At 39.8% G+C, this 26,196-nt stretch overlaps 1 protein-coding gene across 15 annotated transcripts in view; it reads left to right on the forward strand.

Moving 5' to 3' along the window:
- The window catches only part of LOC112568586, a 244,811-nt gene that overhangs the window by 158,992 nt on the left and 59,623 nt on the right, over positions 1–26,196 (forward strand). Inside the window, exons 1-2 of one of the 15 annotated variants that reach the window (XM_025245928.1) lie at positions 9,152–9,337; positions 9,697–10,038. The exons of 6 other annotated variants lie outside the window; for them this stretch is intronic. In XM_025245928.1, the coding sequence (XP_025101713.1) occupies positions 9,160–9,337; positions 9,697–10,038 (520 nt within the window). In that variant the 5' untranslated portion in view covers positions 9,152–9,159. Of the gene's footprint in view, positions 1–812; positions 1,117–8,448; positions 8,765–9,151; positions 9,338–9,696; positions 10,039–11,840; positions 11,973–12,458; positions 12,801–13,047; positions 13,358–13,754; positions 14,097–14,797; positions 14,912–15,573; positions 15,913–20,744; positions 21,075–21,442; positions 21,785–24,118; positions 24,319–24,768; positions 25,111–25,743; positions 26,065–26,196 lie in introns of those variants that run through there. 8 more of the 15 variants (XM_025245939.1, XM_025245941.1, XM_025245953.1 and 5 more) reach the window with 8 other exon arrangements.

A 26,196-nucleotide genomic window follows, 5' to 3' on the forward strand; every position in this document is an offset into this window, starting at 1 on the left:
TTTTAATTACAAAAATATTGTGTTGTCCTCCGTCAGTTTGCCCGATCTTATGTCAAGTAACCAGAAACCAAAAAGAATGTAAAGGGAGCTAAATCCTTGCGGACTGACGGATTCAAGGGAGGTTATTCTCCTCTAGCTCGGAGTAGAGGCAGAGATAGAGTGTACAGTGAGAGCATTTCGCCATGATGGCTACCCGTCAACATGGGGCAGTTCGGATACCGCGCTTTGTGCTCTGGTTTTGGGTGTTTGTCTGGGTGGCTACGGGGTCGGAGGCTGGTGAGTTTCCATCGTTTATATTCCTAGCATGTGTTTCTCAAGTCTGATTCTAGAATACGGATTTGCTTTGTAGGTAGTTTCTTTAGAGTAGGCTCAACCTGTGCACATTTCGCACTGTGTGAAACAGGCTATTGATATTTCAGGCGTGGAAAAGCCTAGAAACCTAGTTTGTCCCCAGTTTGGTGCTAATACTGTGACATTTCTTTCGTCATAGGGCTGTTCTGGACCTTTTTGCAGAAAAACACTGTGAACAAACCATGTTCTTCGTTATATAAATAGTTGATATTTATTTCTTCTACTTTTTGAAGACAATTAACAGTGACTAGCATATTTTTTTTTTTTTTTATGAATGAAGTCTTACTGTTTTATATACTTTAGCTGTTAAACGTTTTTAGTCACCTTTTCATTAATCAGCAGGATTAATAAGTGATCATGCTGTTTATTTATTTTTTGTTTATCTTTACAGTAGTGCCTGCATTGTTTATTTTTAAATTACAGGTATAAGTGTAGGAGTCTTTCGCGGCATTCCGTATTTACAGGAAGTCGAGTGTTGGGGCGGAAGTTTACCTCCGGAAACAGAACTTTTGTCGCTGACATTGTACAGGATGTCCGACTCCACTGTACTGGCGCATTTAAATCATTTCAAAAAGAACTGCATCTCGCTGTCAGACTACTCATCCTGTGCCCTCGACAGCTCCAGCACCAGAAACTCCTTGCTTAGGATTCTAGTCTCAGACCTCGAGGAAGAGGAGGAAAGGATGTACGGATGCAATGCCACCATTTTGAAATCCCTCGGCAAGACAAGTATTGCTAGCTGGTCAGTCCTCGTCAAAAGGGAAAGTAAGTAGTGTGGAGGTCACGTGGTCTGAAATCCGTTGCACGTGGCTATCTCGGGTATGCACAGTAGGGGTGTGAATCCCAGACTTTACCCGCATGTTTACATTTTTAGTAAATCGTGAAATAAACTCCAAATTTAGGACTAAATTTTAAAAATGTGTTTTAAATCCGGTTAGGCATTTTACTCGAGTAAGCAAACTATGTTTTTAGACACGATTTTACATTTTCTCTGTGGACAGGGATATTCGGGAACCAGGTATCCAATCATTTATTTGTTTTGGGATTGTTTATTATTTTTTTTTGAATTCATTCGTTTATTTGTATTTTGCTTTCACTCAAGTCACTTCCTCGGTGTCACATGGGGACAATCATAAGGTTTTATTTCGTTTTACAAAAACTTTGAACCGATTGTTTCATGTTGAAGAGGGTTGAGAATTGAGCTAAGTCTCCTATCCTATCATCAATTATTTGTACTACAGTAGTACTTGAGAATATAGCCAATCATCGAAGTTTATTGTGTTTTCCATCTCATTGTCGCATTTAAAAGCATAAATACCCTACACAGCCTTTTCGAACAGAAGTTAGGACCATGTTACTAAGGCGTCAAACGGTTAAAGGGAGAGAAGCCTCGTGTATTGTCGAACCTCGAGAGTTGTGCAGCTCGAATAATCAGGCTGGGAGAAAGCCGTTGGTACAGAGGTCGCCATGATGGATGCACAGTTGCTAGAAGCAAAGTGGAGGCATCAGTTCTTCTCGCATCTTCTCTGCTTTGTTTCGCTCGTCCTGGGTACCAACAATGGTGAGATAAGAAACTTGTTTCATTGGCCGCTTTTGTCTTTAGAGGCTACACGAAGTTTTTTGTAGGAATATTCCTCGCAGTCTTGAGCATTTCGTCCGCATATGTGGTCTGTGTTCATTTTTCTGCAGTAGAAGCTGTGGTTCTTTGATTGTAGGTCAGAAGCTGCTATAATATTAATATTTGGTACGAACATTTGTGCAAAATAATCAGTTATTTTGATTAGCTTATGATGATCCATTTAATATACTGCATTGTTTTGTAAAATAAGATATTGATGTTTCTTAGCTTTCGTCCAATACCCGCAACAAACACTGGCTGTTCAACGAGTGAAGCTTGAAAAATAGTATAACTTGTCGTTTCGCAACCGGACGTATAGATGTTATGTAATATAATAATAAAATAAATATTTTGGTCTCTATATCAGTACAGCAATAAACTAAGTCTGCTTATTTTTAACCTCCAAGGGATAGCATCTCAAGGAATGAGTGCTAAAAACTTTCGGGGCATTCCTAGTTTACGAGAGGTGGAGTGCAGGGGCAACAGTTTGAAACCGGAAGTGAAGCTGTTATCGCTTGACCATCTATAGGGCTTCAGACACTTTCATTCTGGCTCACCTGGATTATGTTACTAATAACTGCATGGTGTTTGCCGAGTACTCTGCTTGCGTCATCAATGCTGGTGACACACATCGCTCACATCTCAGGGTTCTTGTGTCGGACCTTGAGGAAGACGAAGAAAGGGTGTATGGCTGCAACGCCACCTGGTGGAAGTCGTTCGGGGAAACCGAAAAAACAAGTTGGTCGCTGCTGGTGAGAAGAGAAAGTAAGTGAACCCTTTACTACATTCGGCTGCCTTGCATTGCGAGAAATATGCGTTTATCAAAGTAAATTCTTTTGGTTATATTTTACAGGTACACTAAAACAAAAACTGTCGAGGTGTGTAAAAATAGTTCAGTCCCCTACCTGCGATGCAATGTTTTTATTAGTCCCCCATGTCACAAACAAATTTGACAAAGTTCATTCACAAGATATGCAAACAGCACGCAAAATAAAAAATAATGATAGACACATTGGTGAAATGCTAGTAGTAACTTTATACTCTTGCTATTGCTGGGTTATGAAATACAATGCGATCATTTCACCCTGTTTTGCCAAACATTAGTTTTCATTTGAAAGTACTCTTGTTTACTATGTTTGTGAATGACATAAAGTTAGAGATCTTCGTGAAAAATATTTTCGCACTGCTTGTTGTATTGCACGTGCACACCGAAGTGAATTTTGGCACGTAAGAGAGGGTTATGTGCTGATTTTGATTCTTATTGTCGCAGTGGAGTTTCAGCTGGTGTTAAACTTATTTTGCATTTGTGTCATTCGAAGTTGTCTTGGTTAGTAAGTTAATGTCATATTTACTACCTGTCCATGCAAACAAGCGTCCGTCCAGAGAGTGCACGCCATATTGAAATCTTGTTAAGGTAGACCTGGTGATAGAGTATTCTTCTGTGAAGAACGTTTGCCTAATTAGGCCTGTGACTAAAGAAATCCCTCTGCCCACCCATTTAATAACCGAAATACAAGACTGTTAAACAAGCTACATTCACCCATACGCCTACAATCAGTTCACGATAGTCGTCTGTCTTTAACAAGCTGTTCTGGATAAACGTCCAGTTGAAATGCGTTTCATTTTTCCCATTGGGTAGGAACAACCTTAAATCAAGTAAATAAAATTTGCCAGTGGGCAAAAACTTAAATTATTTGAAGTTTGGGCGTCAATTTGTTTAGTAAATCGTGGAAATAAACTTCAAATTTAGTGATGAATTTTCTACATTTTTTTTTTATCGACTAGTCTAAACACTCGTGTAACCAAGCTCTGTGTTTAGACACGATTTTAGATTATTTCTGTGTAGAGTGATATTTGTGAGGCTAGGTTTCCGATTCTTTATTCGGTATTGTAATTGTTGATTTAATTACTTATTCATTTATTTATATGTTTATTTTATTAAAACGTTGTACAGTGTCACATGGTGGCAGTTTTATGGTTTTTATTTTACAAAAAATTACTTCGATCTAGTTGTTTCCTGTTGCAGGGTTGAGAGCTAAGGCTCCTATAAGCAATTATTTGTACTACAGTAGTACTTGAGGATATAGCCAATAGTATTAGTAGTTATTCACCCATCGAAGATTTTGTGTTTTCCAACTGATTGTCGCATTTGAATCATAAATACCATACACAGCCTTTTCCAACAGAAGTTAGGACCATGTTACTAAGGCGTCAAACGGTTAAAGGGAGAGAAGCCTCGTGTATTGTCGAACCTCGAGAGTTGTGCAGCTCGAATAATCAGGCTAGGAGAAAGCCGTTGGTACAGAGGTCGCCATGATGGATGCACGGTTGCTAGAAGCAAAGTGGAGGCATCAGTTCTTCTCGCATCTTCTCTGCTTTGTTTCGCTCGTCCTGGGTACCAACAATGGTGAGATAAGAAATTTGTTTCTGTGGTCGCTTTTGTCTTTAGAGGTTACACGAAAGATTTTGTAGGAATATTCCTCGCAGTCTTGAGCATTTTGTGCGCATATGTGGTCTGTGTTCATTTACCTGCAGTAGAAGCTGTGCCTCGTTGATTGTAGGTCAAGAGAGCTTTAAAATCAGTATTTGAGAACATTTTTGCAAAATATCAAGTTATTTACCATTACATTTATGACAACTGTTTGTTTTATAAAATATAATATCTTCCTTTAATGAGCTTTCGTTCAATAACCACAACGTAAATTGTCGTTTTACGAACAGGACGGAAAAGGATACAAGAGGCGTTGCTAGGTGACTCTATTTATAGAAGTTATATGATGTGACAATAGTTAAGATATTATCTTTGCATGATCAGAAGGATGATAATCTAGTGTTTTGTGTTTGTTTTTAAATTCCAAGGGATAGCATCTCAAGGAATGAGTGTTAAAAACTTTCGGGGCATTCCAGTTTGCTAGAGGTGGAGTGCAGGGGCAACGGTTTGAAACCGGAAATGAAGCTGTTATCGCTGACAATCTTTAGGCCTTCGGACAGTTTCATTCTGGCTCACCTGGATTATGTTACTAATAACTGTATGGTGTTGGCCGAGTACTCAGCTTGCGTCATCAATGCTGGGGACACACATCGCTCACATCTCAGGGTTCTCGTGTCGGACCTTGAGGAAGACGAAGAGAGGATGTATGGCTGCAACGCCACCTGGTGGAAGTCATTCGGAAAGACTGATATAACAAGCTGGTCGTTACTGGTGAAGAGAGAAAGTAAGTCAGTCTCTAATTCCTTTCATTCACATGACAGTACAAGGTATACAAAACAAGTTTTTGACAGGTCATGTACTTTGGAAACGTATTGTTGTATTTCATTAATACATTGAAGAGATTGCATCAGCTGCACACAAATACTTCAGCCCCCTAGCTGGGTTATTCTTGTCATCCTTTTGTCTCAAAAGCTAACTTGACAAAATTTAGCAAAAGACAGCAAAATGCAAACTAAATATGCAGGCAGATACGACACGATCAGCTGCCATGTTACCACTTTATGATCTCGCAATTGCTCAGTTTTTAAATACATGCATTCCTTTTACCATCGTTTTGCCTTCGTTTAAACAGTATTTCTTTTAGTATATACTTTGTGTAAATGACATGGTCTAAGCAGTCTAACATACATATGTAGACTCCGAGGTGATGAACAGATACATTGAAGAGATTTCGGTTTTTAAGTGGTTACCAAGTTTTAGCTGCAGATATAGAGGTCTGAAAACCACTTTGAGTCGGGTGTCTCTCTAAATACAGGTGATGGGGTGTGACTTACATACAACGTGCAACATGAGTTTTAAGTCAGTATTATGAGTTGGTGTTATTTTAATTCTTGGCGGTTTCTTGAAATTATGATGAGGCTGTGTATTGCTTAATGGTCTGTTGCTATATGAGAGAGACAACATGAACAATTTTGTCTCTGCTGCTTAAAATATGTATCTATCATATTATTTTTAAATCTGTGGTTTATGAATATCATCCGAACACACACGTATAGACCGTTACACAAAATCCAAAAGTTCTTTAATAATGTGAGGAATTGACTTCTAATCTGGCGGATGTTGAGTTCAGAGGGAGCTTACTCTGTATCAAGTCTTCATGTTTTAAGGGAGGTTACTGTTCATGACCTACTTGTGCTGCTGGAATACTCAGAGAGAGAAACAGTGTAGTGGGAGCAGTCCGCCATGATGGCTGCCCAGCAAACAAGAACGGTTCGGATAAAATACTTCGTTGCCTGCTTTTTCGCCATCTTTCTTGAAGTGTCCGAGACTAGACATGGTAAGCTCACTTCCTTACAGCAATTTATAGTCCTCGTTACTGCTTTAAAGTGGTTAAATCGTCCAAGATATAATTTTTTCTGAATGAATTGAGATACAGCTCGTGCTTTGCTCTCGGCAGACGAAGCATCGGCTATTGACAGGTTTGTGTACAGCGGTTGTCAGCCGGGCATCAACATGTTTCCCGCTTATACAAATACCTGTAAATAAGAGGAAACATTTAAAAAATAAAGAATAATAGTAAATGTTGTACTTTTATCTCAGAAAAGGTTAAATGCTTGATTTACAGAGCCGCAGATTGTGGGGTAAAGTAATAGCTAAAGAAAGTGACCAAATTTTTAACAATAAAATTCATAAAAATTGGAAACAAGCGCTGTCAGTCTGTTTTGTTTAGTATCGAAAGTTGTCCCCGTGTTTTGCAGGAATGAGCGCTCGCGAGTATAGGGGAATCCCCAGCATACAGGAAGTTGAATGCTGGGGAGGTGTTCTAGAACCGGACATGAAGGTTATTTCCTTGACCCTATTTAGACTGCCTGGGAACGAGGTTTTAGCTCACGCCAGTCCCTTGAGCAGCGAGTGTCGGAGTGTGGAAGAGTTCTCGTCGTGTCTCGTGCACACCGCGGACACACGCGAGAGTCGTTTGAGGATCCTCGCATACGACCTCGAAGAGGAAGAGACGAGAGAATATGGATGTAATGCAACGTCTATGAAGTCGTTTGGCCAGGTGCAGACCTTCATGTGGTCGATAGCGGTGACTGCCAGAAGTGAGTACAGTGGCCATTGCTTTTGTGATGTGATGCAACCCGATTGGTTGATAAAGATGTCACGAAAAAGTATTCTTTTTTTAAATATCTAGGGGTCTTCTTTTGTAGGGGTCTTCTTTTCTTAGTTTTATTGTGGCTGATAGTGTTATAGGTTGCCCTACGAGGTCGGTAATTATGGATCTCAGTAACGTTTTTCCCCCTTAGATTGTCAGACTGTTGTGATTATCTGTAAATTTGTAATACTATCCCTTCTTTATTTTGAATGTAAATGAATAGTAAATAAACTTAATATATCGCTATTGCATAAAAACTAGATTATTATTTTAAATGTTTACAACAGAGTCAGAGTGTACAATGATGAAAATAATTTTAAGGAATGAAGAAAAGTCTGATTTTAACTTAGCTCTTGGGAATTGTCCTACTGCACTTGGTTCTCTCTGAGTGAGGGGCTCGATAATCTTAAGTATAATCCATGTTTAACGTGACGGTGGGAAGATATGATGTGTTATGACAAAACAAAAGCCAAAAAACCAAACACAAAACAAAAACACGAACTGTTAGAGTCTACAACAGCTTGTTGTGATCATTCAGTGCGTATTTCATTTACACAAAGCATTTTGTGCTGTTATTTAATATGAATGATCAACTGAAAATTTTTATCAGTCTGCAACTGTGCTTAAAACTATCTTCCGCTTTTACTGAGTTTGATATATATTCTACACTATTTCATTCATATTACTTGCAACTTTATGACGACGAAGCGGCGAACCTTCAACGATTGAAGGGAAGTAACTCGCACATCATTGCAAACGCAAGAGTTGTTAACCAGAAATAATCAAGGGGACCGTTCGCCATGATGGCTGATCGGGTGGCAGGAAAGAAATGGCTACATTTGGTTTTCTTTCTGTTAGTTCTTGCTGTTCACGTAAGGACTGAAAACGGTGAGATGCTTTCTTTCGAATTCTTATCTTTGACTTCAATGCAAAATTACATTTCAGAATGTTCCTTGCTCCTTGCTTCTTCCTAGAAATTCATTACCGTTTTGTCATCTTTGACTACCTGACAGTAGCTAAAATGGAGTCGCATGAAGTGCATCGTAGTTGATGGCTGTAGTAACCGTTAAATTATTGTAATAGGCAGCATGTACTTATCATCATTTAACATCGGAATGCTTATTTTGTTACAGAATGTGTTTTGTAATTTTAGATATCCTGAGATCGTCTGGTTTTTCTTTTTAATATTTCTCATACTCCTGCATAGCCTACAGGTTTGTTAGGATCTTCGATTAAATATACATTTTGTCTTAAGTAAGCGGCTGTTCTTGTAAAACCTCCACAAGAGCGCCCATTATTCTGCCCATAGCAAAATCGTAATTATTATTTACAATTATTATTTACAAACCTATTTACGAAATTTCAGGAATGAGATCACAGATTTTCCGAGGTATTCCAAGTCTGTTGGAGGTGGAATGCCGTTGGGCAGGTGACATGGACAGAGAAATGAAGCTGTGGGCATTGTCCGTCTTTCGCTTTACAGACAACATAGTGCTAGCTCGTGTTAACCCCATTGCTGATCAGTGTGTCACGCTTGAAGAGTTTTCATCGTGTTTCATCGACCAGGGCGACACGGGAAAGTCAAGGGTTAAAATTCTGGTTTCTGACCTCGACGAGGGCGAATCTAGAAAGTTTGGCTGCAATGCCACGGGGTTGAAACTTAGTGGACATACACAGACACAGTCGTGGTCCCTGCTGGTCACAAGACAGAGTAAGTATGCTGTCTGTATACGAGGAACTCTTTCATTGGCTCTGCAGTGTATTCAACTTTCCTACTTGTAGAATATATTTTTATACATCCATATAAAAATCTTATTGTAAAAGTGAGTACTTTAAAAAAATGAATATTTCGAAACGGATCACAGAATTAAATCGTTCTCAAGCTTTCTTTAACATTTTTTTTCCGTGGTGTAGACAATCGATAGGTGTCGCCACCTAATGCTGATTTAATGCACATGGCCACATAGATAGGTTCCACGCCCAATTACCAGACATAGGTCTGTTGTTCCTCCTCTCACAGTCTGCGGCTGCCTAATAGGTGGCCAAAAGACTGTTGAAGGGAGCTAATTCCTGCAGTCTGAGTGATTTAAAGGGACGTAACTGGTCATGACGCCCGAGTACAAGGCTCGCGACCGGGCTCGTAAGGGGAGAAGCGAAAGAGAGAGGAAGTGTGTTGAGAGTCTCTTCGCCATGATGGTTGCACAGTTGCCAGGAACAAGTTTGCGGGGACATATTCTGTTACTTCTTTTATCGCTGGTTCTCGTCATCGATGGGGCTCGAACCGGTAAGCATTACAAGTTACTCGTAATGGGTAGTTGGTACTTTCTTGCTGGTCTCCACTTTCATAGGCTTGCACTGGCAGGTCTCCTAGCTCCACAATACACTGTATGGGCTTTATTAGATGTGCTCATGAAAAAAACAGACGGTGCAGAAGCCGTTTAACGGTTATCTACATTTTGCGATAAATATTACTGTTTTGAATGCTCAATTATCAGCTTTGTCGTTGTATAATTGTTTTGTCTTTTGGGATGCACTTTTATTATTAGAAAGGTAGTTTCATCGCCAGTGATATAGATGTCTTGGGAGATTTTTCACACTAACCCACCAGACCTTTTCTCGAGTGACGTGTTGATGGTCTTCCAGGAATGAGTGTGCGCGATTTCCGGTCGCATGCCAGTATACAGGAGGTGGAGTGTCGCGGTGAAGGACTGCCCAGTGAGGTCAAGCTGTGGTCACTGACCATCTTTTCTCTTCCGGAGAGAACAGTCCTGGCTTATGTCAACCCGCTGTCTGACCAGTGTGTCACGATGACACACTTCTCCTCGTGCACCGTGGACACATCTGACACTAGAAATTCGGTTCTTAGGATTTTGGTAGCCGATCTTGAGGAGGAAGAAACGAGACAATATGGATGCAACGCCACAGGCCTCACGGCGATCGGACATTCGCACGCGCTTTCGTGGACAGTGTGGGTTAGAAGAAGAAGTAAGTGGCACAAAAATATAAAAAAAAATAATGTTATTTATAATTTGTTTGTTGCTGTATCTTCGTTTTTTATTATTTTCACGTCTTTTGATTCAGTTCTTCCTTGTTTTAAATTGATTATTTGTCCAGGGGCTTATGCTGTGACATATGTTCTCGCGAGCTCACGTGCTGTTCATATTTATTTATATTCGCACTTTTATGGACAGTCAAGTGTACTTTAATTTAGTAACATACGGTAGTTTCATCTTGCATCGACACAGTTGTACTTCCCATTTATCATAATCGTTTCCTACTCCCTAAAACATGAAAACCATATCAAAGTTCTTACATCACCCCTTCGCCGTTCCAGTTTATATTGTTAAACTAGGTTTGTTTATATGTACGCTTTATGATGGCCTACGAACATTTTGTGATTATGTGAGATGGCATGTTATACGAGGGAAAGAACTGCGGGTAGGGGTTCTGTTTTACAGAGTTACCCTGTTGAACCGATCAGTGAGAACCTTTTGTGTGAAGATTTTGCTACGTTTCGCGCTCATTGTTTTAGTGATCCGCTAGATGGCGCGCTGGTAGAGAGACTGGACGCCTTCAGTTAAGGGCTGGTGATTTATGGGACTAATGAAACTACATGGAAGCTTTTTGGTTGGAAAGTTTCAAAGGTCATGTCTTGTAGTTTTTGTTGTCTTTGTTTTTGTTACTGTTGTTGCGGTGTTGCTGGTTGTTCTAAAAGAGGAAAATGTAAAAAAGAAGACAGGTTTTGTTGTAAATTATGTTCATTGTCCCGGACATGCGCATTCATTCTTCCATAAGTTGTGTAAACGATGAGTTAGTTCGTGATGCTAGATGGCGCACTGGGGATGACACAGTGATGATGCTTCAAGAAATCACATCTTGTGCCTCGACAATCCCTGGTGCTCTTTATTTACAAATAATCAGGCTACAGTGCGTAGATGACAGAAATTGTCAAACTTTCGTAACATTTAAAAAATATTAATCGAAACTGGAATTTACGATGAATTTCTCACACTAGCAGTATTTTGTAAATAAAGTACATTCGAGGAAATGATGTAAGGGACATAACTCATTAACTGATAATTCTTGTAGAACAGTGTAGATCAGTACTTGCCCTGGAATGAATTTCTTGTAGGATTTTTTTAAAACTTAAATATTGGTGAGATGAGTCTCATCACCATCCACGTCCTTATATACATAGTCATGAATGTAATTAAGTTTCGCTCAGATTCATTCAGTAATGTTTGATGTTTGGAAATGACTCCTGGATAAATAATTGATACAGTCGGACCTCGATAAGTCGGACTCAAAGGACCCGAAAAAAAAATTCGACAGGAGTTTTCGAGTTAGGGAAAATGGCGTAATAGGCGCAGGTATTTGGCCGGGAACTAACAATTAATTCGATATAGAGAGGGTTTCGACTTAGGGAAGGTCGACTTATCGAGGTCCGACTGTAGTTTTGATATTTTCTCTAGTGATCACTTTGTTTTGCTGAAGCATTGCTTGCTGAAGTTCCATTGAATATTTTGAGTTAAATTTGATTTTAAAAGATTTGTATTTAATGTCGACTAAACCGTATCAACAGCATGACTTACATATTTATACAGTTTCAAAATATAGTCCACAGTTTAAAAAAAAGATAAAATCGTCAACCAAGATATGGATCTGTTTAACATCATCTAAACATAGTAAAGATTGCATGCCAGCTGAAAAAGGGATGTAACTTCTTCTCATATACCTATTCAAGGGAAGTAACTGACTTTGAGCGTCAGACGCGCTGCGAGGACTCGGTCAGTTCAGAGAAACATTGTAGAGGAAGCAGTGCGCCATGATGGCTATTCGGGCTACATTAGCTGTGTGGAAAATGCACTTTCTTTACATTTTGTACTTCAGTGTTGTCGTTGTCGTCGCAGCCAATTCCGGTATGTTGCAAAATCTACCTTATTCTTTTGTAACAGTCCTTTTAAGTAGTGTTAGTGTCATCAACAGCAACCGACCACATCGCCTTAGCTGTGCACGAAAAATGGCGGACTGCTCGAGTCTCTGGCTATTGATGTGTCATAGCAGAGGTAGTGTGAAGTCGGAAATATCTATGTAAACATCTGTTGTGTTTTTAGGGAAGAGATACTTGGTTATCTGTCATGTCTTCTTAGCAACAACCTAATTTTCAAAATAAAATTAACAATATGTTTTAATTTTTCTTTCCTGATAGGGTATTACCTCAGTAGTGTAACGCTTTGTTCTTGACCAGAAAGATTATATCCTGGTTTCATTTTGAAAAATCCCAGGTAACCAAATACTACAGGTTTTTCCTCACCCTTTTGTGTGTGTGTGTTAAAGAAGTAGTATCGTCCCTTGGAGAGATTTGAGCGACCGGATGATAATCGTAGACTTCGTCTGCTTTTCAGGATTGTCCTTTCGAGATTTTCGGGGTATTTATAGCATACAGGAAGTGGAATGCTGGGGAGGTTTTCTGCCGGCAGAAGTCAGTGTTTTTTCTCTGAGACTGTTTAAAGGTGACGACAACAAGGAACTGGCCTACGTCAACCCCTACACTGGCGAGTGCGTGACCTTTCACGAGTTCTCCTCGTGCCGTGTGGACAGCAGCAACACGCGCAACTCGCGTGTCCGAACTCTGGTCGCTGACCTCGAAGATGGTCACTCGACCGTGCTGGGATGCAATGTTACATATTTTAAATCGAGAGAGAACACACAGACAGTTACCTGGAAAGTTCAGGTAACAGTGAAACGTAAGCAAGCTGAATCCAGGCATTTATTGATATATTATGTAACGACATGTGCATATTGTTATTTTTTTGTATCCTTTTGTTTTGTTTTTTTTTTTTGCAAGTGTTCTGACTAATTCTTGCTCCTTTTTTTTAACTACTACTGAACTGTCAGCATGTAAATTTTTCTTCTACTTGTGAGGACTTGCTGTTTATGTTAAGAAATTATTTTAAAATTGTGAGGAAATTATGATTTAAATTCACACATTCTAAATTTCTGATGTAAACTGCTCCCACAGTAGATAGAACTAATCACTAAAAAAATTTTATTTCCGTGCAATTGGCGTCGCAAAAGCAGGACTTAACTCTTCAGCAGTTTTACAGAAGAAGGGAGAAAACTCTCCCCCAATTTTGCTGAATTGAAGAGTTGCGCAGCATGACTAGCAGAGAAAGAGAAAATGTGTGTGTGTGATAGAGGCAATCCGCCATGATGGCTGCACAGTCGCTTGGTACAGTGCGGATACAATACCTCCTGTCCTGTTTGCTCACCTTCCCCATTCTCACCTCGACTTCACGGACTGGTCAGTTCTAAGAATGTTTCTTTTTCAGTATTTATGTAGATAAGTAAGGCTTGTATTGCTTTGATTCGCGCTCCAGATGCTGGTTTATTTTTGTGTATTTCCTGACTAGGCTGAGGTGCTAGTAATAATGAATTCTTGGTCTTGTGATGGCCTGAGTAGATCGACCTGTCGCCTAAGCTATTGGCAACTTATAAACGCATAATATTTCTGATTTTGTAATGTTCCTTTTATTTCTGAGATGATGAGGAAATATAATTTTTCATCAATTTGAAGACAAAAAAAAAAAAAAAAAAAAATCGTTCACTGTGAAGAGACTAGCGAATCGTAGTTTTAACGTCTCTGAATATGGCAACAGTGTCAACCGTTTGCTTTGGATAAGTGATTCTTTCTTTTCCAGGTTTGAGCTTTCACGATTATCGAAATATTTCTAGCATACATGAAGTCGAATGCTGGGGTGGAGTTCTAGGAGACGAAGTCCGTGTCTTTTCGCTCGTATTGTTTAGGAGTTTGGACCATTCAGTGCTGGCCTATGTTAACCCTTTAGCTAACGAGTGCTTTACATACGGCGAGTTTGCGTCCTGCTCCATCGTGTCTGGAGACACGAGAAAATCCAAGTTGCGGACTTTGGTAGCTGATCTTGAAGAAGGCGAAGGAAGAGAATACGGATGCAATGTGACGAGTTTTAAATCTGTGGCGCATTTACCGACAGTTGTGACTTGGTCAGTGATGGTCAGAAGAAGTAAGTGATGTGTTTAATTTTTGAGAGAGGTAAACACTTACCGCTCTTACTGACGCTAGGCTGTTTTTATATTTTTACCAGTTGTTTTTAATAAAGAATATATGTTTATCTAGTACATAGATTGACGAAGATAAAATGTATGCGAGTGAGTGAATCGATGTCTTTCCTTCGTGTGTGTTCACCTTGTCGAATTGCTTATTTAATGGCCCGTTCTTTATCATGTTAGCGTGAAGTTATAATTGTTTGTGTTTGCAATTAGTTTGGAGTCTTAACTTTTATTAGAGGTGCGCTGCAAAGACTACACACAGGTTTGTTTCTTAGTTGTTGTTGTTTACACGGTAGAAAAAAGCCTAAAATTGGGTTGCAATGCCACTGGCGTCACTTCCATGGGACTCGCGACACATCATATGGTCTGTTGTCAGCAACAGAAGTAAATTACAACATTCATAACTGTTTCACTTTGTTTTGCTTATGTGCAGCTTCCGACTTTACCTAATATATGTGTTTTTTTCTGTTTGCCTAAAGATATTTTTACATCCTTGAATACAGATTTCTTTTCGTGGTGAATGAAATGAAAAGTCGCGAATGGTTATTTGCGTCTCGAAACTAATTCAAGGGAGATAAGTCTTCCTTTCAAATATCTTGGAGGGAAGTAACTGTGGTTCTTCACCCTAGAGTTGTGCTGCGGTGATAATCAGAGTAGGTGAAGCCGAGGCAGTTCGCCATGATGGCTGCGCGGTTTTCAGAGCTGAGCTGCACAGAACATCTTCTTTGTCTCATTTTCTTAATTTCTGGAATCAGCAGCTACAAAGACGGTCAGTAGAGTTTCTTATGGTGTTTGTTAGTTTCTCCCACTCTCCCCTTTTTTATCTGAGCGGCCCGGTGGCGCAACAGTTAGCGCTGTTAGCGCCTGTCACCAATACAGTGAAGGTTGGCTGCTCTGAGTTCATTTCTCGTCTCGGGCACGCTATTCTTTCTCTGCACGTGGCATCTGTTTACAGGGCTGGCTGCTTGCCGTAATATAGCCTTAGTTGCTGAGACGGCGTAAAACTCCAATTCCCCCCCCCCTTTTTTTATCTAGAGGATTGTCAGTGATGAAGAGTGATTGTTCAACGGTATTCGGGGTTTGACAACACACGCTTGCGTGAGTTTAATTCTGAAACAGAACAATGATGGTTGAGGGGCATGTATTTTTATTCTCTTGAAACATTATAGGGGAATATCAAAAATTCTTGTTGGTGTACGGCATGATGCCTTCAATGTTAAAGAAATGTTTTGAAAGGCGCCTCGTTCATTAATACTGACAATCGATTTGTATTCGAATGGCAACTGTAAGATTGGACGATGATTATGCTTGATATTTAACGAAAAGCCTTGACCTGAGAAAGCTCATGCCAGTCCCTGTTACAAAAGTTTATGATCACTTTCTCCTTTTTAAATGAGGACAGTACGGGTGATGAATTTGATGCTGTTTCAGGTATGAAATCTCAGTTTTTCCGTAATATTACCAGCTTACAGGAAGTTGAGTGTTCGGGTGCAGAGTTGCAGTCCGAAGTCAAACTGCTTTTCCTGAAAATGATAAAACTTTCAGACAGTTCAGTTCTAGCTTTCGTCAACCCCCAGTCCCATGAATGTCTGACTTACGAGGAGTTCTCGTCTTGTGTGATCGACGCCGTGGACAGTAAAAAGACTCGTTTGAAAATCTTGGTGTCGGACCTGGAAGAAGGAGAATCCAGACTGTACGGTTGCATAGCAACAACAGTGAAATCTCACGATTTCACGCAACAGATTACATGGAATCTGACTGTTCGAGGACGTGAGTCTGTTATGATTGTTGTCATTTTCATTTTTGATTTTCACCAGAATCACAATTCATTCGACAAAGAAACTTTTTTCATCTTTGGCATTGCAGTCAAACAAAGATACGAGTCTCTTTCATTAAGTCCTAACCCACTGCAGTTGTTTCTTATTCTCGCTTTGAGTCCGACTTCGTTAAAGCACCGTCAGCAAATTCCAGGGAGGTAATCCCTTCGTGCTGCGTGAACAAGGGGAAGCAAACAGTCACTGAAATAATCAGTAGAGGGAGACTGTGGAAGGCGGTGCGCCATGATGGCTGGTCGTCGTCAGAGTGGAGCGGTGTGGATACAATATTCGTGGTTTCTCCTCTTGCTTGCGGCCGTTGAGATCACCGGAAATGGTCAGATAATCTCTCTTGCTTAAATATGTGTGTTAGTAACGGTCGTGTCACGTGAATTATTCTTAAAATAGGTTAGTCCGCAACTTTTTCGTAGCTGGTGGATAGGCTGCCTAGGGCCTACACTGGATCTCTATTGATATTTGAAGGCATGTACAAGCACCTTGCTGTGCGAAACTCTATTTTTTTGCCAGTTAGCTTTTCAGTTGAGTGTCGCTAGCATTCACATCTGTATGTCTTAAAATTTAGTAGAGTATATTTTAGAAGAATGCTAGTGTCTGTAGAAACATGTTTCTAACAATTTATTTTTAAATTTAAACATTATAAATTTTTATTAACGTGTGTCATTGAAGTCATTTCTAAAATATTTCCACAATACAATCTTTGGATTCAAACCCTGTTTTCTTTACTGCTCAACTTAAAAATGGCGATTTCTCGTTGATAAAGTAAAGGGACAGAATTAGTTGCGTTTCCCTTGCAGGAATGATCTCCCGTGATTTCAGAGGCATCCATAGCTTACAGGAAGTGGAGTGCTCAGGAAGAAATATTGGAGGCGGGTGTGAGACTGATGTCTCACTAAAGTTGTTTAGAGTCGCCGATGGCGCAGTTCTTGCTTTCGTCAATCCTCTCGTCAATGAGTGCATTACTTTCGAAGAGTTTTCCTCTTGCTATACTAACCTAGGTGACTCCAGGAAGACTTTTCTTCGGGTGTTAGTTTCTGATCTCGCAGAAGGCGAGACTAGGATGTATGGATGTGTTGCGACAACTGTAAGATCTTTTGACACAACCCAGCAGCACACCTGGAATATTACCATATATCTTGAAAGTGAGTTTTACGAGCTCTTAGTCTGTTTTGGGAGAAGGGTTGATTTAGTTAGTGCATGCTAAGTTTACTTGAAGGAGAAAATATTTTTTAGGCTACATCTATGTATTTTTATAATTTTCTAGTATTATTTCTATGTCCGTCAATTTTACAAGACTGTTTGTAAGATCATATGTCATAAAATGTTATATCTTTTTATTTTAATATCCCAAAAATTTTCTTATCCTGCATTTTCTTCTCCTTCATTTTTGCATTCACTTTCAGTGTTGTCATTCTCTTCTCTACTATTTACACAAAATGGACCACTTACTGTTTTGTATAGTTTAAAGAATTTCTTTATGAGCGGAAAGTTCTGATACAGACCCGTATAGCAATTGAACTTTAGAATTTACGACATACACGAAGAAAAGTGTCATTCACACGAATTGTTTCTTACCATGAAAACTGTTCTTTTGAAAATGCTTTGGTCACCCGACCGAGTCGACAGAAATTCGAACTGGTTAATAGCATATTAAGGTCTTAACTCCGCGACAAGATGTGGCTGTCCATACTTTCCCAAGCATTAAGGGGAGAGAACACTCTCTGTGTCCATAAAAAGCGCAGAGTTACGCAGCTTGAATAAGCAGAGGAAGAGGCTGGGTAGAGAGAGTTCGCCATTATGGCTGCCCGGCAGAAAGAAGCGATTTGGATACAGCACTTCGTCCTCACCCTTCTGAATCTTCTTCTTACGAACATCGTCGAGTGCAGAGATGGTTAGTTGGCTATCTGTTGTTGTATCGTTTTGTTGGGCATTTTAATACAGTTTGTTCTAGATGTTTCTGAGACCAGAGACAATGTCGACCTAGATTCACTTGTAACGGAGGTGCATGCAGACTGCACGTAGTGGGGAAGACGGCTATTGATGTTTCTCATTGGAAGCTGTTATGTTATGACAAACATGGATATCCTTTATGTTATTTTCATTGGACATGTACATATTAAAACTACTTAAATCTTTTTTTAATATTTTTGTATGTAATTTTACCTTTTACTCTGAGCCAAAATTTAAGAATTTTGAAGCAACGTGGGAATATTTTACTAAAGGCGCTAAGAGGAACTCTGCTATCAATGCTACCCATAAAAAAGTTTGACAAAACTATTTTGCCATGGATATGAGTAACAACTCGTCTGATGCTCAACTATTAATTCCAGGAATGACGGTACGGGATTTTCGCGGTTTTCACAACATTCATGAAGTTGAATGTTGGGGCGGCCATTTAGAAGCCGAGATGAACATATTATCCCTGAAACTTTACGAGCTGACTAACCACACCCTGCTAGGGTACCTCAACCACCAGACCAGAGAATGCTTCACGTTCATGGAGTTTTCTTCATGCCTCATGGACCATGCAGACACACGAAGGTCCCGTCTGAGAGTGTTAGTGTCAGATTTGGATGAAGGCGACACCAGGCACTTTGGGTGCGATGTGACAAGTTGGAAGGCGTTTGGTAGTACCAACACAGTGTCTTTGTCCGTTTCTGTGACACTGAATGGTGAGTTGTTGGTGACAGCAATCAGTGAACACATCCATGTAGTTTTTATAATGATCTTAATCCCCTGTTCACCCATAGTGTTGCCGGTCCTTTTCCCTCGCCAAACGATGTAGTAGATAGACTTCTCATGGGGTATGTCACCGAACCCATTGCTAATTCACCCTTCTTTGTCGCCAAACAGTTGTTGGGTGATGGTAGTACGGTACCGATTGTAAACTGTAGGCAAAAAATTAATGCCGACCCATGTGCTTGCTGCTTTAGCCGTAAATGGCCAGTTTATAAAAAGAAATCTTGATCATCTTCCTTTACGTTACATCGATGTTAGTAATTTTTTTACAAGACACAGAAAGATTTTAGTCTTTGCTACAAGTTCATTTTTACTCTTGGCGCTTTGGGTATATGGCACATGCATTGTTTTCCAAAGATTATTTACACATTTTGTACAGCAGGCATTTTCAGTTCGTATTTGTTTTCTGGAGGACCTGGCAGTGGGCGCGTTCTTGTTTTTTGACACCACGTGTTGTAATCTTGTTACTATGTGTTTCACTGTACATCTAAAGAGCAGCTATGTGTATAAACACAACAATCCAGCTCGCATTTCACACACTTTTAACATTAGAGGTTAATTGTAAATAATTAAGACAAAGTATTTTAAAATATAATACCGGAACCAAACTCGTAGTCCGTAAGTGGTTCAAGGGACGTAACTCGCGTCATCTCAAGCACCAAGAGTTGTGCAGACGGGATAATGAGAGACAGGGGAGTTGTGTCGACAGAGCAGTTCGCCATGATGGCCTCCCGGCCGACAAGAAGGATGTGGAGATATTACCTTGCTTCATTCCTAGTGTGGCTGGTGACAAACTTGGTGAACTGCGATCACAGGGTTAGTTCTTGTTTTTCTTGATGGTCTTCTGCCAGTCTGTTGGTCACCATGTTGGTGGTGGTGGCGTAGTGAGAGATTTTTTTCTCTGTATGTTGGTAACTGCTGTAGTCGGGCAGCATAGCCAGGCCTAGGCTCGTAGCACGAAGGCTATTGATGTTTTGTACCACTAGGTGCACTGGGCTGAAAGATTTGTTTTCATATTTTCGACTGATAGCAATTCAGTAAATTATTTTTTTTTAAATTAAATTTTATTATGGGAAAGTGCTTTTTTGTATGTTAATTCAAAATAAATGCAGGATAAAGTATCTTTTAATGAAGCATTGCTTACAGGTGTGTACCACATAGTTTGGAAAAGTGTTTTAATTTGGAAGTTCGTTTCTACAAAAATTTTAAAGTACTCGATTTTATCTACAATAAATATTTTAGTTCTTCTGAGGACATACACAGGAGACGAATTTTCTTCATTCCAGGCATGTCAGTTCGCGATTTTCGCGGCTTTGAAAGTATACAGGAAGTGGAATGCTCGGGTGGACACTTTGAAGCAGAAGTCAACATTCTGTATCTCAAACTTTTTGAGGTGTCGAATCAGACTGTCTTAGCATATCTAAATCATCCGTCTAGGAAACTGCCTTACTTTCGCGGAATTTTCGTCCTGTTTTGTTGATCCACTGAACAGTCGTGGGTCCGACTGAGAATTCTTGTGTCGGACCTGGATGTAGGGGAGACAAGGCAGTATGGCTGCACCGTCTCCACGTGGAAGTCTCTGAAAGATACGGAAAAGTTCACGTGGTCAGTCTCTGTCACCGGGAAACGTAAGTAGGAAACAGTATTACACCCTCAACTTCAAGTCAGAAGAGGGATAATCTTTTCTTTACTAGTACAAAAAAACTACTTAATAAACTTACCTGAACTGATATAAATAAGTGGTTTTTCGCTTACAAACGATTGTATAAAAACATTTTTTATTTTATATTAGTTTATCTAAGTGTTGGTATATTTTTTTAAAGTTCATACTTCGACGTTTGCTGTTTCTTTTTTTTTTTTTATTTGGATATTTGCTCGCCTAAACTGATAGAAATTTCCCTTACGTTCAGACACCACATCTGTGAAGTTTCTAATACATTGCTATTTTGCATAGATAATAGTATTCGGTGAATTTCTGTCGGACTTTAATGTCCTTTTCGTTACTTTAGCCTGTAAGATTTTACTTTACACATTGTATAAAATAAATGTTTATACCCAGCTCACACATAGCTTCTCTACTGTACCAATTCGAAGTTGATTAAAACAATAAAAATTGACAGAAAAAGCTTGGATCTCTACCGATAAGAACGAAAGAGGTAGTTCTCTAGTGGTTCAAGGGACCTAACTCGCGTGGACTTAAAGCGCCAAGAGTTGCGCAGTCGGAATAATGAGAGAGAAGGAGAGTTGTGTCGACAGAGCAGTTCGCCATGATGGCCTCCCGGCCGACAAGAATGGTGTTGGAAGCTTACCTTGCTTGGTGCCTTGTGTTGTTGGTGACAACCTCAGTGAACTCTGATCACGGTTAGTTCTTGTTGTTCTTGATGGTCGTCTGCCAGTTGTTTCTCAGTGGTAGGCCGTAACTCGCAATATTTTTACTGTTTGGTAGCTGCTGTAGACAGCAGCATAGCCAGGCTCAGGCCTTTAGCACGAAGGGTATCGATGTTTTACTTTGCAAGATCCACTCAGCCCATGATGCATTAGCTGTATTTTAGTATGATAGTACTCCAAAGATTTTTAAGCCTTTAAAGACCATCACTTTATTAGTGTATAAAGTGTAAACTGTCTCCAATTTTTTCCCATGAAGTACACAGCATTTTCAACGATAAATCCTCTTTATTTTTTTATAAAAAGATTCCAGTTCCGACATGACTAAGTTTTCTTGATTCCAGGAATGTCTGTGCGCGATTTTCGCGGCTTTGAAAGCATACAGGAAGTTGAATGCTCTGGTGGACATTTAGAAGCGGAAGTCAACATTTTGTCTCTAAAACTTTTTGAGGTGTCAAATCAGACTGTGCTAGGGTACCTGAATCATCCGTCTAAGAATTGCCTTACGTTTTCCGAGTTTTCGTCGTGCTTCATTGATCCTCTGAGCAATCGCGGATCTCGGCTTCGAATTCTTGTGTCGGATCTAGAAGTAGGTGAGACAAGGAAATATGGATGCATAGTGTCCACCTGGAGGTCTCTGAAGGAAACAGAAACATTTACGTGGTCAATGTCTGTCACCGGCAAACGTAAGTGCGAAAGTTTCTGTTAACACTTAGGAAGAGACAATGTTTTACACAATAGCAATCACATAATGTACGGATATTGTTTTACACACTACTGTTACATAAATAGCGAAATCGTTTTTAATACTTTCCGTCTTCATAAGTAAGGGGAAAAATAATGGTATTCATGACATAAGTAGGGACAACATTTTTAAGCCTGTCCGTCTCGTAAGTAAACAATATTTATTATTGCTGTCTAAAATGTTTTCGCCACAACATTAGTTTTATATTTACGTTTTTGTTGCTTGGGCAAATATGTTGCAAATATGTGATTTATTTTAAACAAATATTTTCTTACATTACTGATATATGAGATAGGAAAGTATAATTCAGACATGTCCTGTTGGCGGCACTGTTGTATCAAACACAGACGGAGGGGAATTTTCTCTGAGTTTGTTATATCTTTGTTACTGTAATTATTTATTGCCATGACATTTTTCAGCTGTTTCTCTTTATCTCTGTACAAAAAGAGGCATTCCTGCACGCTTACACACTTATCCACATATTCTCACATGTTTAATGTAAAGAGATTAAATCATAATTAGAAATGTATACGCAACCAATGCGGGCTCGAAATGTAGTTGTAGAGCAGTTCAAGGGATATAACTCGCGTCAACCTCGAGTACCAAGAGTTGTGCCGTGGTAATAATGAGAGAGAAGGAGAGTTGTGTCGACAGAGCAGTTCGCCATGATGGCCTCCCGGCCGACAAGAACGATGTTGGAAGCTTATCTTGCTTGGTGCCTTGTGTTGTTGGTGACAACCTCAGTGAACTCTGATCACGGTTAGTTCTTGTTGTTCTTGATGGTCGTCTGCCAGTTGTTTCTCAGTGGCAGGCTTAGTTCGCAATATTTTTTAGGTGTTTGGTAGCTACTGTAGAAAAGCAGCATAGCCCGGCTCAGGCCCATAGCATGAAGGCTATCGATGTTTTACTTTGCAAGATCCACTGAGCTATTTTTCTAGTATGGTAGTACACCTTTAAAGAGTTTTAATCCTCTAAAGACTATCATTGCTTCAGTTAAAGGTTTCTATTTTATTTTTGGCCAACGTGTATATTATCATTATTATTATTTCCAAGAAGGTTTTTAAGTACATATTATTTCCTACATTAACTCGTGTAAATTGGTCTGAACGATTCCAACACCAGAGATGATGAACTGTTCTTGATTCCAGGAATGTCTGTGCGCGATTTTCGCGGCTTTGAAAGCATACAGGAAGTTGAATGCTCGGGTGGAAATTTAGAAGCGGAAGTCAACATTTTGTCTCTGAAACTTTTTGAGGTGTCAAATCAGACTGTGCTAGCGTACTTGAACCATCAGACCAAGAGCTGCCTGACATTTGCCTGAATTTTCATCGTGCTTCATTGATCCTCTGAGCAATCGCGGATCTCGGCTTCGAATTCTTGTGTCGGATCTAGAAGTAGGTGAGACAAGGAAATATGGATGTATAGTGTCCACCTGGAGGTCCTTGAAGGAAACGGAAACAGTTACTTGGTCAGTGTCTGTCACCGGCAAACGTAAGTGGGAAAGTTTGTTTTACTGTATAAGTGGGAACAATGTTTTACACAATAGCCGTCACATGATGCTTGGGCAGTGCTCTTAAGCCCACCATTACATAAGTATGGAAAATGTATTTAGCATACCCGTCACATAAGTATGGAAAGTCTGTCCGTGACATGAGAGGAAACGTCTGTAAGCCTATTGCCTATTCGTTACATACGCAGGAAGTAAATGCTTTTCCCGTCTTTGTCTTTTGTTTTCATATTTGTTTATTAAACAATAAAAACAAAGATATACAAAATATTTACAGGTATTTACAAGTATTCAGAGAAAAGTTTCTTTCACAACATCACGTCTTTGTCGCCTCATTCTCTGTTTCCTCAACGAAACCGCATAGAGAGCTACTTTCTAGTTAGGCTTTACTAAATGAAGGCTTTTTCTTCTTTTGATATGTGCCGATTCTATTTACCTATTGTTCTTATAATTAAAAAGTTATTACATACAAAATTGGCTATAACTTTTTTCGACTTAACATCACATTTTGTTGCTTTGACATTTCCAGTTTGGCAGCACTGTTGTATCAAACATAGAGACAGTGGAATGCCTGCTGACTTTGGCATACTTTTGTTACTGCAATGTTTGTTACAATAACTTATTATCTTTTGCTTTTTACTTCTTCAGTACCAGAAAGATGTCATGGACGCTTACACACCTATCCAAATACTCTCACATGTTTAATGCTAATATTTAATCAAAATAAGTAGAAATGAATACGCAACCAATGCAAGCCCCAAATGTAGTTGTAGAGCAGTTCAAGGGATATAACTCGCGTCAACCTCGAGTACCAAGAGTTGTGCCGTGCGAATAATGAGAGAGAAGGAGAGTTGTGTCGACAGAGCAGTTCGCCATGATGGCCTCCCGGCCGACAAGAATGGTGTTGGAAGCTTACCTTGCTTTGTGCCTTGTGTTGTTGGTGACAACCTCAGTGAACTCTGATCACGGTTAGTTCTTGTTTTTCTTGATGGTCGTCTGCTAGTCATTTCTTGAGAAATGTAGCCGTGGTAAGATTTTTCTACTGTCAGTACCTACTGAGCACCACCGACATAGCCAGGCTCAGACTGACTGCACGAAGGCTATCGATGTTTTTCTCTACTGGTGCCATTCTTTGTATTTCTCATATCTAGTTTGAATTTTTTCCGCAAGTATTTAATGGTTTGTAAGACTCTTAATGTTGCAGTCATTGGTTTGAAAGCGTGACATCTCATTTTTGAAGCATAACACGATAAACTGTTGAACCTTTTTCTTATTTATCAGTTGCCTTAAGTATCGCCTCATTTTAAACGCAGACTTTTCAGAACTTTGATTGCGAAGTGGTTTTTATTGTCTGTTATTTGCCTGGGAGATACATGTCGATACCAACACAAGAAATAGCACCCTGTTCTTTATTCCAGGAATGTCCGTGAGAGATTTTCGTGGCTTTGAAAGCATACAGGAAGTGGAATGCTGGGGTGCACATTTAGAACCGGAAGTCAACATCTTGTTTTTAAAACTTTTCGAGGTGTCAAATCAGACAGTGTTTGCCTATTTAAATGTTCAGTCTAGAACCTGCCTCACCTTTGCCGAATTTTCGTCCTGCTTTGTTGACCCTGTTAACAGTCGAGGGTCGCGACTGAGAATTCTTGTGTCGGACCTGGAAGTAGGGGAGAGCAGGCGGTACGGATGCACACTGTCCACGTGGAGGTCCCTGAAAGACACAGAAACATTCACGTGGTCAGTCTCTGTCACAGGAAAAGGTAAGTAGAAAACATTTGTTGACCGAAATCGTCATGTTGAGACCGGAAGCTTGTTTTACTCTTTATCGTGATAGCAATCATCAGTCGGCCAGTTGATCAATCAATTATCCAATAATTAGTTCCATATTCGTAATCAGAAATAGTGAACTCTATGTTATTTCTGTCATTTTCTGGAATGACAGACCGAAGAGCCTATGTGACTATTAACAGTAACTTGTAGTTTATTTGAACCCTGTTATTCGACTACATTTTGTGTGACTTATGTTTCATTCAGATGATAGACTTACATAAATATTTGGTTGTAAGAATGAGTGAGCTGTTGTTCAGTAACATAGAGTTCTTAAGTTTACCGCCCTGGTCATATTGTTTTACTCCGTAGGTCACAACATCGCACCTCAGGTATGTTTTCCAATACAAAGGTTTTCATCGACTCGTATCACCTGACTTCTATGGATTCCTTGTCCAGTCATGTTCTTGGCTTGTCTAAAACCTCTCTCTGAAATACATAAATAAGCTCAAGTTGACGACTAGAGCGAGAAATGTGTCTCGGAAGAAGGGCGCATAATTGTATATATTTCTGTGTCCTTTTTAGTACAGCCTTGTATTTACCGATATGTTTGGCGGCGCATGTCTTAACCTGTCTTTACAGAATTAATTGTGAATCGTCTTGCTTTTATTTACGCCCCACACCAGGGCTGAAATCAGAGCCTCGTGAAAGACAGTCCGAAAGCATGTCGAATCAAGATCCTTGCCTGACATGATCGCGTATCGCAAGGGAAGTAACCGTCAGTTGGAACCTGACAGCTCAAGAGTTACGCAGCAAGAGTGATCGGGGAGGTAGCGCATAGTGAAGCCGCGCCATGATGGCTGCCAGGCTGGGGACGATGATGTGGAATCCTTTTCTTTTTATTCTTCTTTTCATCGCTGCGCTCGCTGTCCGAGGCTCAAGAAACGGTCAGTTGATGTTTGTTTATATTGATACTATTAATAGGGTCCTTGCCAGCTGAACATACTGTGTTATCCTGGGCTACACTTCTGTTACTACCAATGTTTGCCTTTCTACCTCTGCACTGAATGGAGGGACGA

The sequence above is a fragment of the Pomacea canaliculata genome, linkage group LG7 (genome assembly GCF_003073045.1).
Source record: "Pomacea canaliculata isolate SZHN2017 linkage group LG7, ASM307304v1, whole genome shotgun sequence".
NCBI lineage: Eukaryota > Metazoa > Mollusca > Gastropoda > Architaenioglossa > Ampullariidae > Pomacea > Pomacea canaliculata.